The sequence below is a fragment of the Manacus candei genome, unplaced genomic scaffold (genome assembly GCF_025592945.1).
Source record: "Manacus candei isolate 608988 ecotype Guabito, Panama unplaced genomic scaffold, ASM2559294v1 h1tg000018l, whole genome shotgun sequence".
In the NCBI taxonomy this organism is placed as follows: domain Eukaryota; kingdom Metazoa; phylum Chordata; class Aves; order Passeriformes; family Pipridae; genus Manacus; species Manacus candei.
The window spans coordinates 17,005,041-17,019,762 of NW_026138066.1; the positions used below are offsets into that span (position 1 = coordinate 17,005,041).

A 14,722-nucleotide genomic window follows, 5' to 3' on the forward strand; every position below is an offset into this window, starting at 1 on the left:
GCAGGATCCTGATGATCCTACCTGCAGCCTTGAGCTAGGGCAGAAAAAATGGGTGGAGAATAGGTAGAGCAGCCAAGCAGGAGGGCGGGGACAAGCAGGAAGTAAAGGATCCTTCCACTGTCACTTCTTCCTCCTCCTTGCAGCCAGCTGGGCAGGCAGAAAAGGACACGCTTACCTCGTGCTTATATTGATTCTTTCTATTCAGCATTAGAGTGGCAAAAGCAGATATTGAGCTCAGATCTCTGCAGCCTCATGTACTGGACTTGGAAAATAACAAGAGGTGTCAAACAGGAAACAATGCTCCCTTCTAGCCTTGATGTCTGCTTTCCGTCTGCTGTGCGTTAAGTCCACAGCTTAGTGGATTCCCATCGGAAATTAGCTCCCATCTAACTCTGTGGTGTGTGTGCCCCTCTTTTCCTGATGGATTTTACAAAAAGAGAGATCTGTCCCATATTTGTAATTGTTAATTCCCACTGTTGCTGCTCTCACAAGGACTGTGCTAAAGAGGTAAGTAAGAATTTCAGCTTTGTCAAGTGCATGTAGCCACAGGAAGGTATTTTGGAGGTGGATTCTTGACAAATCTGCTGAACTGCCTTACATTTGCATAGCTTGGGTCTTCAGCTTTTGAACTTGACTGTACTTTCCCCCCTGTAATTCTTTAAATGTAAATTAAAATCCCGACCAGCAAGGCTGGAACAATAATTGCTTCTGCTATTTTCTACCTGGGTTTTTCTTCCAAATCTAACTATTTTTTTCTTTAGAATGTCTGAGGGTATGTAACACTTCTTCTGTCTTCATTTTGGTTTGTTGTAGAGGTTATGCAGCACCAATTGTACCTTCTCTATTGAAGTAAATGATGTGTTCAGTATCTCTTGCACTAGAATGAGATGCTACCACTGACCCAGTAATGTGGTGATCCAACTAATGAAAAGTACTCTGTTTCTAGGCAAAAATTTTGAAGAAGAATTCTGGATAGCTTATACTTTAGTGTTTTAAAGTTTCTTGGAAATTTAGTTTATTTGAGAAAATCTAACTTGCCTTTAATTGATCAAATAACCATATAAATGTTGAATTTTGGAACACACTTCATTCCTCTGGTTAAAGTCTGATAAAAACACAAACTTTACCACACCTTATTGAAATATGAAATCTCTTCTTATGCTTAACATGAGGACTGTAAGATGAGTTTTTGGTTTTGCAGTGGCGCTTTGTGTTGCCTACATATATGTCCTTATTTTAGAGGTGCTCTCAAAATGGAAGTGTTCAGTGGGTTTTAAGTTCTGCCCTTGTCAGCTATTGCTCTGTAACTTTCTTTCTGTAAGCCTGAGAGGCAGTGCAGCAGTGTACCAAACTGGGAACTGCAGCTCACTGGAAACCACTGCAGGCTTTTTTGGTTGAATTTGCTTCAACCAAAAGTCTGATAAACGCTGTAATTTGGTTCATTATGCAACTGTATAAATGCATTTGCTGGTGAAAGAGAGGAAATGACACGAGTGTGGGAATGGGAGATGGAGAAAAGGAGGCTCTTGCTTCCAGCAGCACTGCCAGTTTGTGCGAATTTAGGTGGTGGCTTGAGAAAATGTTGGTGATTTTCATGTGTGCCTGTTATACCTCTGCATGCTTTTTTTTTTTTCTCTGTAAGAGCTCTTCCTTCTGTTTCTTTAGCAAACTCAGAAATAATGCCAGTGGGATTTGGGTGTTTAGCCCTAATTAAAGTGCCACTGGGGAACAGGACTGGTAGATTAAAAGATTTGAGTTGCTCTGTGATTCTTCTAAGAAGTTTGGGGACTAGGAGAGGCATATAGGAATGTGACCATCTTAAGCATGGTAAAAACCAGGAAACACTGAATGGCTTGCTATTTACTTGAGTGCCTTTGGGTTCAGAAGCTAATGAATGTGTTCTTGGCTGCCCAGCTCCTGCACTCTTAGGGACACATCAGGGTTTTTGAATTGCAGGGCCTGGCCTCCTTTGGGTTTCTGTGTGATGGCTGGTTAAGGTGTGTAGAAGAGGTCTGATAGAAAAGAGTTCACTGATGTAATTATTTATTTATTTTTTTCCAGTCATTCATAGTACCTTCTCTCTTGTTGTATAAAATAGTTTGTTACTTCCACTAGTGCTTGAAGGAGGAAAAGAAAAAGTTTTAAGAAGCTGGTGAACTCCAGCCTAGGAGGTGCTTGACCAGCGCTGTGGACTGGGCTTAGGCAGCCCTTCTCGTGGACTGTGGAGCAAACTGAGGAATAGGGAGCTGCTTGAACACAGAATCCCTCTGATGGCTTTAGGCCCTAGTGTGAGGTTCTCCCAGATTTTCTAAGGTGCAGTTAGGAACATGGAAGCCATGCTGGCGGAGGTTGGCAGGAGCTTCACTTTTTAACTGAACTCCTGATTTGGAATTCACAAAATGGAGTATTGTAAAATGGTCCTCACGGAAGGGCCTGAAGATTTTGGACAGGTATTTAATTTCTTTGAGGGTGGAGAAACACAGGATAGCAGATTTGAATCACAGATTTTAAAACCTATCCTTAGCTTTAACTTTTCAGGCTCCATGCAAGAACAGAGCACGTGGTAAAATAGTTACCAAGAAAAATCATGTTCTGGCTTCGTCATGTTGATATTTCACTGTGCCAGTTATCTTCCTCATATTACCTCTTAGTTTTTCTGAAATGAGATTGTCACAGATCTGACATCATCTTTCTGCTGCTGCAGCCTAAATGAAGGTCTTTGCTGGCTGCTGCTATGTCAGGGACTTGAGCTGTTTAGGAGACTTACATGTGCTAAATTTGGGCAAATTTAGATAGGAATATGTGCAATAAGCAGTTGAGTAATTATTGCACAGGCTATATGTGTACATGCATATAGGAGAACATTTAATTACATCTCTACATGGAAACATCTCTACTACATATATAAACCTGAATTCCTGGGACCAGTTTAAACTTGGTCATAATTAAAGGTGGACATCTCTGACAAGTCAGCTACATGAGCAGCGTTTTATAAATCCTTTAGAGTGGAGAGCTCTGTCATGTCCTGCTAGGAAGGGGGAGGTGTATGATATAGCCTGGTTACAGTATTAAACTTAACCATCCAAACTTGGGTCTGTCTTATCACCCGAGGCATCGATTTTCTTAAGTCTTGATGTTCAGTGAAGCTTTTAAAAGCATTAAACTAATGTTCACTGACAGCCTGTGTTTCAGTGCTTATTCTAGTCACAGTGTAGCCTGCAGTGCTGTGGATTTCAAGTCCTAGAATTTCACAAGAGCAAATTTTAGACCAAAGAAATCGATAAACCAGAATGCTGTTGTAACAGGAAGTTTTTTATCAAATAAATGTTTTCCTGTAGTGTGGGTGTTTTTTGTTGGCTTTTTTTTTTTTTTGAAAAATTCCAGATACGACACCTTTGTAAAACATGGTGGTAGATGTTGCCCACTGAAAGACTGGACTTTTTTGCTTCTCCCAGACTTTGGTTTACATCTGTTGAAGTTGATGTTGACAATGCCCTCTCCTGGAAGAGTGTGGTAGAGAATATTTTATGTGGTGAACATGTGAAGTCAAGGTACTGCCATGACTGGCTAAGGAAAGAAGTCTCTAAATGTAGATATTAAACTATTACCATATTAAGTCTCCATGTTTGGTTAAATTAAGGTCTGTAGTTGCAAAGGCTCAAGTTCAGAGACTCAAACACTTCTGTTTCAAGATTTCTCACTGACAGTAGAAGAATGGGGAAGAGTCATGTCTTGATGTCCTCGTTTGGTGGGCAGCAGTGTTGTGTAGGTTATTGGGAGAAGTACTTTCTGTTTAGGACTCAAATCACGATGCTTGTACTGCTACTTCATTTATTTCTGTTCTTCAGACTCTATGGTTTTCATTTTCTGTTTAGTTGTGATTTACCAGTGGCACAAGGTCAAATGTATCAAGTGTGTAATTTCAGGATTGTTAGGCTTGAAAACACCAGCTCTTCATATACCAGAATTTGAACAGGATGTCTTCATCCTCTTTCATTCTGCTGTCTTAAGTACAGAGTTCGAAGCTAAAGGCTGCATTGAGTAAAATTAAGTGCCAGATTTTGCTGTTGTGGACAGTTAGCCCCAAAATGCAGTTTCTGGCCATGACTGAGTGATGAAGCTTGGCTCTCTGCCGGTAATGTTTTTCAGAATTCCCAGATGGTCATATCTCATGCCCTGTTTGTTTTACTCGTTTGGATAGTTGATCTTATTTGGATTTTGGTTTGCTCTCCCCCAGTGGTTTTAGCGCATATTGGAGAAAGGATTGCTGTGTGTTGTGGAAGGGCTTTTGTAAAGGCCTGTAAAGCTGAGCTCATTTTCCTGAGCTCACAAAAGCAGTGATGCAGGACTGTTGTTTGGGTATAGTAGGTCTTCAGGGGAGAGCTAAAATACAGGAAAGATTTTTTTTTTTTTTTTTTTGACATTGGGCAAGTTATTTAATGATCCAGTTGGATCATTCTGGACTAAGGTTTTTCCTGTAAAATCAATCTATGCCAAAATTACTTCTAATGGCACATTGGAAACATTCTGGGAAGCAGCAGAATGCTTGGAAGACTGTTAAATTAATCATGTAGGTTCCTGCATTAGGATTACATAGGAAGCATTTCCTTCCATTCTCAGTCCAGTCTGTGTACTTGCCTCTAGCCAGCATAACTTCTATGGAAACTAAACAGTTCTCCTGTCGTGAGAACTCAAATGTCAATGCCTTCTGTTATGGAAGCGTAGCTGAGAGATGGGAAGATGGTGTGTGTGGGATGTTTGCAAAAGTCACTGACAAACAAATGAACAGTAATACTGGAGTCAGATTTCTTTCTAATTTGCACTTATTGTTTAGGCCAGTTATCTATAGAATAAATATATAGGTATATATTATAAATAGTTGGGCTATAAACACAATCAAAACTTAAGTCAAGTGAACCTTCCAGTTTCTCAGTTCTCACTTTTATGTTTCAGGGTGTCAAGCCAGCCAGCTTCGATAAAGTAGCAATCCCTGAAGTGAAGGAGATTATTGAGGGATGCATTCGGCAAAACAAAGGTGAAAGGTAAGTACTTCCTTTTCAGATAGAGATCCTAGTTGCTGTCCAAGTCTTTTATCTGTGATGGTATCAGATCCAATTAGTTCCTGGGGTCTTCTGTGTTTGATGGAGGTTGGGAAGCCAGTAATACTTCTGCAGCTTCTGTTTGTTGGTAGATTCCGATGCAATGATTGTTTTAGAGAATTAACAGCGTCAGAAAAAGTGCAAATGCTGTGGTAACCATCCATGTCAGTTTATTCAGAAATTTTACTGCTTTTATTAAAACTTTGACCCAGTCAGCAAAATTGTGGAGGACAATCCTTCCAGGTTTCCAGGTATTTGGATTTGGTTGGTTGGATTTGTTCTGTAATCCTTGGGTTTTTTTACTATTCCTTTGATTCTGTTGGTATTTTATGGTTAATTATTTTGAAGACTTGTCTTAATTTTCAAATTCTTGATGCTTATTTTTATCCACATTTTCTGCAAGATGACTTCTACTTGAAGTGGTTAACTTATACCATTACAGGAAATCTGTAACTGCTCTGTTGGGTTATTTGTGGAGTTTGAGGGGGGTTTTTTTGCTTCTTTTGCATGCTTGTTATTTGCTGACTGTCCAACTTAAGAATGCTTCAGCCTTTTTCCCCTCTCTAGCCTCCCCCTCTTCTGTTCAGAGCCAGTTTTATCTGTCCATGGATGTTTATTCATCCCCTTCTACTAACTTTTGGAAGTTTTACATCTGATTGTGTTGTGTGTTTTTAATTTCAGTGCTTTTCCTTAGTTTTAAACAACCTAATATTTTTTTTCCCCATTTTAAGTTCATTTTGTGGCTACACATCACCTGTTTCTTGCCACTTAGTTTAAGCTGTTAACTACCATTGATAATGCTGTGCATATATGAACATAGGGACAAAACTTGTAGTTGTGCCAAACAAAATGCAAGATGAAGTGGTTCAAAATAGTATAAAATAGGAAAGGAATCAAGTGGTGTTTGTCTAGTGCTGAATTTACTACATGAGGCTTTTGATAAGATCTGGAAGTAGATTGAAATACACACTTGGATTACTGCATTAATTTGGGGACTACAGGTTGTGTGTTAGATATATGTATATATAGATATACCCAAGCTGCCTCTTCAAGGTTTGTTATTATTTTATTTAATATATATTTTCTTGGTCAGCAGAAAGATGAAAGCCAAATGAATAGGTGTGGTTTGAGTTTTTTGTACCTTCTGTAGCATTGTTGCATTTTGTTTCTCATTCATGCTTTTAAGTAGAAATCTGTATGATGGTCTGCCAAGTAATGCATGAGACACACATAAAGTTGGAGAATAAATCTGGAGGATCATCAGGCAAGGATATTCCTTAATATTTTATGAAAACCTAATAATTGTATGTGGTTTCTGTTCTTTCCCAATATGCTAGATATGCTATTAAGGACCTTTTGAATCATGCTTTCTTCCAAGAAGAGACTGGAGTACGGGTAGAACTAGCGGAGGAAGACGATGGAGAAAAAATTGCCATTAAACTCTGGCTGCGAATTGAAGACATCAAAAAACTCAAGGGCAAATATAAAGACAATGAGGCAATAGAGTTTTCCTTTGATTTGGAAAGAGATGTCCCAGAGGATGTAGCACAGGAAATGGTAAGTGCTGATGGTCTTATAAAGCTTAGGAAGTACTGGTGTTTTCTGACAGTGAAACATGGTCTGTCACCTCTGCTTTTGGTGTTGCTGTCTAGAAATAAAACTGGTTCAGGGGTTTGTGAATGAGAATTTAATGCCAGAGGGAGTGGTAGCTTATGCTGTAGCACTGCAGCAGTGGCTGTCTGTGACAGTCTGAATTCTGTGAATATATCCTCCTTCAGGTGGAATCTGGCTATGTCTGTGAAGGGGATCACAAGACGATGGCGAAAGCTATCAAGGACAGGGTATCTTTGATTAAGCGAAAGCGAGAGCAGCGTCAGTTGGTGCGAGAAGAACAGGAGAAGATCCTTCAGGAAGAAGGTAGTCAGAAGCAGCAGCTGGAGCAACAGCAGCCAAGTGCTTCCTATGCAGGGTCAAAGCATCCCCAGTCTGTCACGGGTACTACTCTTGTCCCCACTGCTTCAGCATCGGTTTCTACCCAAGTGGAGCCTGAAGAGCCGGAAGCTGATCAACACCAACAACTGCAGTTCCAGCAGCCCAGCGTATCTGTTCTTTGTAAGTGTGTCAGTTGGTTTATTTAGGAACTCTTGCACTTACACAGTTCTTCCCGGTGATCTTACACTTTTGGTGGCTATAACAGTAAATACCTTAAGGTGATGCTGTCTGCTGAAGAACAATAGCCCCCTAGAAAGCACAGCAAAATAAGATGCATTCCTGTGCCTTAGCTGAGCCAAGCCTTGGCACAATTCACCGTCCAGTGTCTCAGCACAAAAACATTTCTCTTAGTTTCAAGGTAATAGACTGAATGAACTGGGGCACCTCAAGCATGAACATATGTCCTTGTTTTTGCTGCCCTATAGGGACAGTATATTCTGGCCCTGCAAAAGGCTGTGTACTCTGGCACCAGTGCAGATAAAGATACTAAAACCACTTATTCTTGTTAACTTACATTTAAGGTGAAAATGAGATAAATCTACAAGTAGTTCAGATCATAATTTGCTTTCTGAAAAGGCTTTATTTTCTGTTTTACATGCTGTAGATGAAAAGATGAATTAATACTCCTGTCTTTTCTGCCATCCCAGCATGTGAGTCAGTATTTGAATAATGATGGTAGATGAGAACTTCCATGTTAGAATGATGAAGTTAAAAAGCAAATTATTGTCTGTTCTTTAGGTACAGGGATTTTACATTGACTACTAAGCCTAGTTCTTTACTGTGCCTATGTGGTGCATCTGGCAACCAGCACAACCCACCTGTTTTATATGTCCATGTAAAATTAAAAATAATGATTTTAAAACCCTTGACAGATCATTCATAACAATGTGGAATTTAGGTTTCTATGTCTAGTCTAACCTTTTATAGGAAGCATACTTTATTATTAAATGTCTTCCCAAAGCACTTCTGAAATTACTAATTTTTCCAGGGGTTAGGGGAAGGCATATTGGTAATAAATTACTGTATGGAGGAAAAAAAAAGTATTTTGTAACCAGCCTTAAGTAGTACAAGAGGTAAAATGCTGTTAAGGTCCATGTGACATAGCACAAACATCAGTCTAATATTTGATTGATTATAATATCTTTCAAGTTTTGAATCCAGATGGCAGTTCTTGAAATGCAAATTTTTATCTTTAACTTCTGCAGCCGATGGGACAGTTGACAGTGGCATGGGGTCATCTGTTTATGCTGAATCGTGTGTGGGCAGTCAGGCTGTGTCGTATGGTTCCCAGCTTGACCAGTCAGCCTCAAACACTGCAGTCCAGGGATACCCAGCTTCAGTTGGCCAAGTGCAGTCACAGCAGCATGGAGGATTTCAGCCACCTGCAGGGGTAAGCTGGAACTTGGAGTTTTGCAAATGCATGGAATTACCTGATTTTTGTTTGTCCGTATAGAGGGGAGGGGAAAGTCTGCCAGGCCATCTTCCATGTATGTTTTGTTTTCCGTAGGGGACAAATTCTGCATGGGAGTAGTTTAGGGGCTTTTTTTGCAAGGTGACTAAGTTTAGAGGGGGGAGGTAAAAGTGCAAGGGTATCCTTGTCTTTAACATTTTTATTTAATCTTGCGTAAACTTATACAGAATGATAGGTTAGGGGTTTTTTTATGGATGGAAGTAACATCCTTGGAATAAGACTGTCTCACAAATGTAAGCGTTTAATCTCGATTAGGAAGGTGGTCTGTGTATGTGTATATGAAGTTACCAGGGATTAAGCTGTTGGTCTAGTTTGAAGAAGGGATTAGAATAATTTGAGCTACTGTATGAAATTGCTGTGTGTGTTCTGTGAGGCTTTGATTACAGATTTTTGCAGGTAAGATTTTTTTGACTGTTATAGAATGCTGCATGTGAGAACTCCAGACTGAAAAGACCCCACATCCTTGTTCCCAATTTTATTTCTAGCTTGTGTTGATTTGCTCATCATGCGTATTCCTTTTCCCTGGAAAGTCTGCACTGGGCACAAATACTTTTCCTACTATGTTCATTTGTGTTGCCCTTTTATTTTGGTATGTTTTTTTCCTTGGTATGTTTTTGATCTGATAAGAGACTATGCAGAAATCTATTCTAACTCTGGAGTAGAACTTCTGCTACTTTTATATTGTCTTCAATGGTTCCCTTGTTGTTCGTTTTTTACACCAATAAAAGTCTGAGACAGAGACATTATGGTATAATTTAATAATACCATAAAGGAGAAGATGTGACACTTTAGGCTGAGGGTCCTCACTTCTTCTGGTACCTGTGGTTGTAGGCTTTGTTGCAGAATCACTGGTGTAAGTAGCTTTTTGGAAAACAGGCTGGTATCACACGCAAAGCATCTCCATCTTTTTCCAACACACTTAACCTGAGGCGTGTGGTACTGCGAGTCCTTGAGGATGAGTTCTTAATCCCTCTAAATAAGCTCTTGTTCTGGGTAAGCCATATTTTGGTGTAATCTTTTGAGAGGGGGTGGGAGAACAAGCATATGATAGAGGTTTAGCCAAGCTACTTAGTTTGCTGCAAAATGTGCTCGTGCCGTATGATGACAACAGTGGTCCCAGGAGGCTGACAGAATGGAGTAGAACACTACAGGAACTACTAACCCTGTTTTGGCAAGACAGGATGACAAGTCGAAATTATATTGGCAACTGGAAAAATGGCCTTAATCACAGAACACAATTCAATCAGGACAAGAACAAGGTTCATGCTTAACTGTAGTAATCAGCTACACAAGTACAGAATGAGCAACAACTGGCTAGGCAGCCATTCTGGAAAAAAAAAAAAAGTTAGGGATTACATTGTACCACAAACTGGACATGGTCAAAAACATCACGCTGTTGTGAAAGAGGCAAACATCACATTGTATGAAATGGTAGTTCTGCTCTTGGCCGTTGGTAAGTCTATCCTGGACACCTTGACTGAGTGAATTTGAGGGTGAATTGAGAGAAAATTCGGAGAAGAGTGTTAAAAAATTCCCACCAGAAATACAAAAGCATGGTTTATGTGGGAAGACTGAAATAGTTGAGCCTATAAAAGATGAGCTTGAGGAGAGAGAAAGCTGTAAAAGGCTGCTATAAAATAGGAGGATGCTAATCAGATCACAACGTTGTTAGGTAGAATAAGAAATCATAAGCATAAATTTGCTAACCAGAAAAGACAGTTAAGTACTGTAATCTCCATCAGTGGAGATGTTTTTGAACAATTTGTATAAATTAGAGTCAGGAATGATATATAACTACTCCTGCCTTCAAATAGATGACGATGTATTTAGTTAACCATTTGAGTTCTCTTATACCTCTCTCCCAGATTTTTGAGCGGTCTCGTAAGATTTCTCACAGCAAAAATCTTTAAAGTCAGATCTCCACTGAATATCTTGATGTTTTCTCTCTGGAGATCTGTATTTGATTTCAATTAGTTTAAGAAATTGTGGATTACACCCATAAGAAGCATATTAATATCAGAGAAGGAAAACTTGCAGTTGAAGACTGCCTCTTTGTCATGTTTCTATTCATTCATTAAAAAACCCACAGCAAAACACACACACACAAAACGCAATAACAACAACCCCCAAACCAAACAGAAAAATGCAAATCCCATCCTAAAACTTCATTCTTTTTCTTGGGATTTGATTAGATTTTGACCTGTGGCCTTCTGGATTGTGCCAAGATTACAAAATCATGATGCAGTTATTGGCTCAGCATCTGGAAAAGGCTTGTCTAATTTTACAGAATTTTCCACATGTTAAACTGGTTATTTTTTTTTTCTACAACTCATGTTGTAGAGGGTGTAATGTTTAAATTGTTATGGTAATGTTTTAGTTAATAAAGAGCCAGCTGCGTACATTTAGTCCACTTAATTCAGGCAGAGGGACTGTCTCAGTAGAGGAACTGGGTTAGGTGATACCTGTGAACACACACCCACTCTCTAAACTGATGAATGTCTGAAAGCTCATCAGTGTCTTTAAGTTTTGTAAATCTGTCAGACTACCAGATGCTTTGAGAACACACAGTATGGGCTGCTTCCATGGCCCCAGAGAAAATACTGTCTGTTCTGCCTTCCACATGTTTCCTCTAAGGGTACTAGGGAACTTCCCACACTGCTCAGTAACCTAAGGCAAACTTGGGTCCTCAGAGGTGCACACAGCCTGTTCCCAGTGTGTGTTGGCATTCATTCAGCATTCTCATATCTTGTTGTACCACACATGAGTCAGTATTGGGCCTCTCATTGTATGTCTTCATTTCTTTTCTACCTCATTATAGTTTTTGCTGGTTTTGTTATTCTTTTTTTTTTTTTTGAAGTGTTCAATTCTTAACTTTTGTTTTCCTCCCTTAGCCTCAACGTGGTCGTAGCATGTCAGTTTGTGTCCCCCACCTTCCTGCTCTTCCCTGTATGTCCTGCATCCCTCTCAGTGCTCCTTGCACCCCACCACCAGCGCTGTCTGCACCTCTTTCTCCTTTCTACCTTCGGACTGTCCCTGAAGAAACCTTTGCAGAAAAGCTTTCTAAAGCCCTGGAAAGTGTCCTGCCCATGCACTCTGCCTCTCCACGCAAGCATCGACGCTCCAGCCTGCCCTCCCTCTCTGTCAGTCCTGTATGTGTTACCATTTGCCTCCTGGCACAGTAAGATAAGTTATCATTAAATACATCCTGGCCTTTGGGCATTTTTAAAATGAGAAAATGAAGAGTTGAGTCCTTACACTGTGCTGCTGGAATGCTGAATTTTAAATTTTTTTTTTCCCCTTCTATGAAGCAGTACACTTAAACATTATCAAACAGTGGCTGACCATCTGCTTTTTTGTATTTTAGGATAGTTTAAATATAAATTACCAAGTTATACCACAGAAGGTAAAGGGAAGACTATTTCTTATCATGATCAGAAGAATAGCTTTTTATTTTTCAAATTCTAAGTAAACACTGAATGTTAATTAAGCCCTGCACAAAACAACCAGTTTTAAAAGCTTGGTTGCTGTGGCTAGTTATTCTCAAAGCTTTGGCTAGCTGTGATAGGGATACTAGAAATATAAATTATGAATACCTTTGAGGATTTTTCTGTAAGTTTTAGTCAGAATTACCACTTCAACTGCTTCTTGGTGGGAAGAAGCCATAGTTTCATGTTTCCCAGAAAGTCAGATGCAAGATAGCTTGCAACACACAGGTAGTTCCTTTTCAATTTTGAGCTTCAATTTCCACAAAATAAGTTTTGAGAAGCATTTTTTGTGAAACTGAAGTAAGTGGAACCAGTTTTTAGAATGTAGGAAGAGTATTTCAACATGTAGGGCCTTGTTTGTATTGGTCAATATGGAAATTTGCTGCTGCTTTTCTGGACAAAAGGGGCTGGGAAGAAAGTAAACAATGTGGAAAGAGCAACTTGAAGTCATAAATGCCATCTGTCTTGGACAGTGTGTTTGCTACTGACTCCTACAGTTTTTTTCCATTAGGGTAGAGAATGCATTCTCTCAGCACACTGTAGGCAGAGATGAAAAACTGCAAAATTACTAAGTTGTTTGATATTCTTACATAAACTGTCTTTATTGAAATCTTCCCTACAAATCTTAAATAAGGTGAACCTCATTTGAAATAGTAAATGAGATGGAGTGGAATTGCCTGAGGACTCTACTCTTTCTAAACCTGTGAATGTTTTATTGCCCAGGCAAGAGTTAGATTTGTTTCAATTGGTATTAATTTTCAGTGTAAAAAGGTGTGATTAAGTGGATCAAGAGAGATAATCAACTTAGGCAGAACCCAAAGGCTCTTTGGTTTTATCAGAAGCTTTTTTTTCACCTGTGTGCTGGAATGGTTCAATTTTGTCTCATAAAAGGTTTCTTTTAGCTCTCTGGATAGCATACAGGATAACGTACACTGTGGTTTTTTGTGTTGGAAAATACTGAGATTTAATGTAATTTTATCTTCTGAGTGCAAATTAGAGGCTCTGCATCATTGCTGCTCTCAAGTTCTGAATTCATACTCCACATATGGCAGTGACCTCAGGGGTTTGATTGGATTTCAAGCACTGATCACAATGGATAGGCTGTGACAATAAATCTCTTTCCATTGTCATGAGCAAAGCTGGTTTCTTTTTGTGAATTATTGGAATTGAACTGGAAAAGCAGCTCTAACACAAGCAAATGTTCCCGTTTGTAGCTATGCCTGCCATGGATGTATTTAATGGATATTTACAACTCACCTAAATTTCCTTAGTACTGTATGTTTTTGACCATGAATTGAGTATGAATTCTATAAAGTTACTTCACAGAACTGCCTAGTGAACTGTGCATGTTGATGTGCTTTCACTTTTAATGTATGAATTACCTGTCTTGTTCATGTCAATACAGCCTCAGCATCCACGTGGGGGAACACCAACGTTCCCAGACTCACAGATATTTTTCCCAACCGTTCATGAACGGCCGGTGTCTTTCTCACCACCACCTGTCTGCCCGCCGAAGGTGGCAGTTGCTCAGCGGCGCAAGAGCACTTCATTTTTGGAAGCCCAAACTTGCCACTTCCAGCCATTGCTGAAGACTGGCCAGAGTTTAGTTCCACCTGGTGGTAGTCCCACCAATTGGACACCAGAGGCATTCGTTATGCTGGGCACAGCAGCTCAGAGAGTCGCTGGGGAGCCTCTGCATGTGCAAGTTAATCCTGTGTTTGAGCCAGCTCCTGTCCACAATGACTATAGATCTGGACCAACACCTCCAGAGGATGCTCACTACAGAATGCATCCAGAAGCTGTATATTTGGTGGGCATGCACTATCCATCACAGGTATCGGAGCAGTATGATCAAGTAGCTTATAACTCTCACGCAACTGAACAGCATTTGAAGCAGGTTTCTGAGTCAAACCATGGGCAAGGTGGTCCTCCACAAAGCTCTGTGTTCGATTTTCAACCGGGGCAAACATACCTGGCAAGACCCGTTCAGAACCTGAGGCTGGATTCTGGGATGGGTCCCCTTTCTCCATTATCCAGTGTTTCAGCTCCTCTGAGTGCAGACCCTGCTCAGATGACCTTCCACCAGGTGTTTGTTCCGCACTCTGCCCCGGCTGTGCTCTCTCACAGTGGTGATGGCAGAGCCAGCTGTGTCTTTGAGTTCCATGTGCACACACCGACTTCTGCCTCGGCAGAAGGGGCAGTTTTACCCCCGCGGGTCTACAGAAGTCGCCGGGGCTCTATGGAGACCAGTCAAGAGGAATCCACTCAAGGCATAGGGTCGCATGGTCGGCTTCAGCCTGTGACAGAGGAGCAGTGTAACTATCTTGGTGCTGGGTTAGCAGGTCCCAGAGGGGGCTCTGCCAGGCGGAGCTGGCCAGAAGGAAGCCCAGAATACTCCAGTGATTCCTCACAACTGACTTCCTCTGACACTGGTGATTTCCAGTCTCCTCCCCCTACAGGGGGCTCATCTTCTGCTTTTGGTTCAGACTTCTCATTGCCCATTGTTCAGCTGCCTCAGAAGGTGTTGCAAGAGTCGCAGCTCTTCATCTGCTTCCCCCAGGGAGCCTCAACTCAGCAGGCCTTGTCCACCTCGCTTTCATCAGGACCACCTGCATCCTATCCTCAGGTTACAGGAGCAAACCCGTCCAGAATTTCTCTGCTTTTTATAAGTCATA

General features: G+C 40.6%; 1 protein-coding gene across 9 annotated transcripts in view; it reads left to right on the forward strand.

Annotated features, from left to right (window-relative positions):
- WNK1 (WNK lysine deficient protein kinase 1) overlaps positions 1–14,722 on the forward strand; it is a 102,360-nt gene that overhangs the window by 52,149 nt on the left and 35,489 nt on the right. For 6 of the 9 annotated variants that reach the window (XM_051784874.1, XM_051784876.1, XM_051784875.1 and 3 more), the window contains exons 5-8: positions 4,954–5,042; positions 6,437–6,656; positions 6,878–7,211; positions 8,297–8,481. In XM_051784874.1, the coding sequence (XP_051640834.1) occupies positions 4,954–5,042; positions 6,437–6,656; positions 6,878–7,211; positions 8,297–8,481 (828 nt within the window). Of the gene's footprint in view, positions 1–118; positions 508–4,953; positions 5,043–6,436; positions 6,657–6,877; positions 7,212–8,296; positions 8,482–10,129; positions 11,712–13,452; positions 13,882–14,722 lie in introns of those variants that run through there. The other 3 variants (XM_051784883.1, XM_051784880.1, XM_051784881.1) reach the window with 3 other exon arrangements.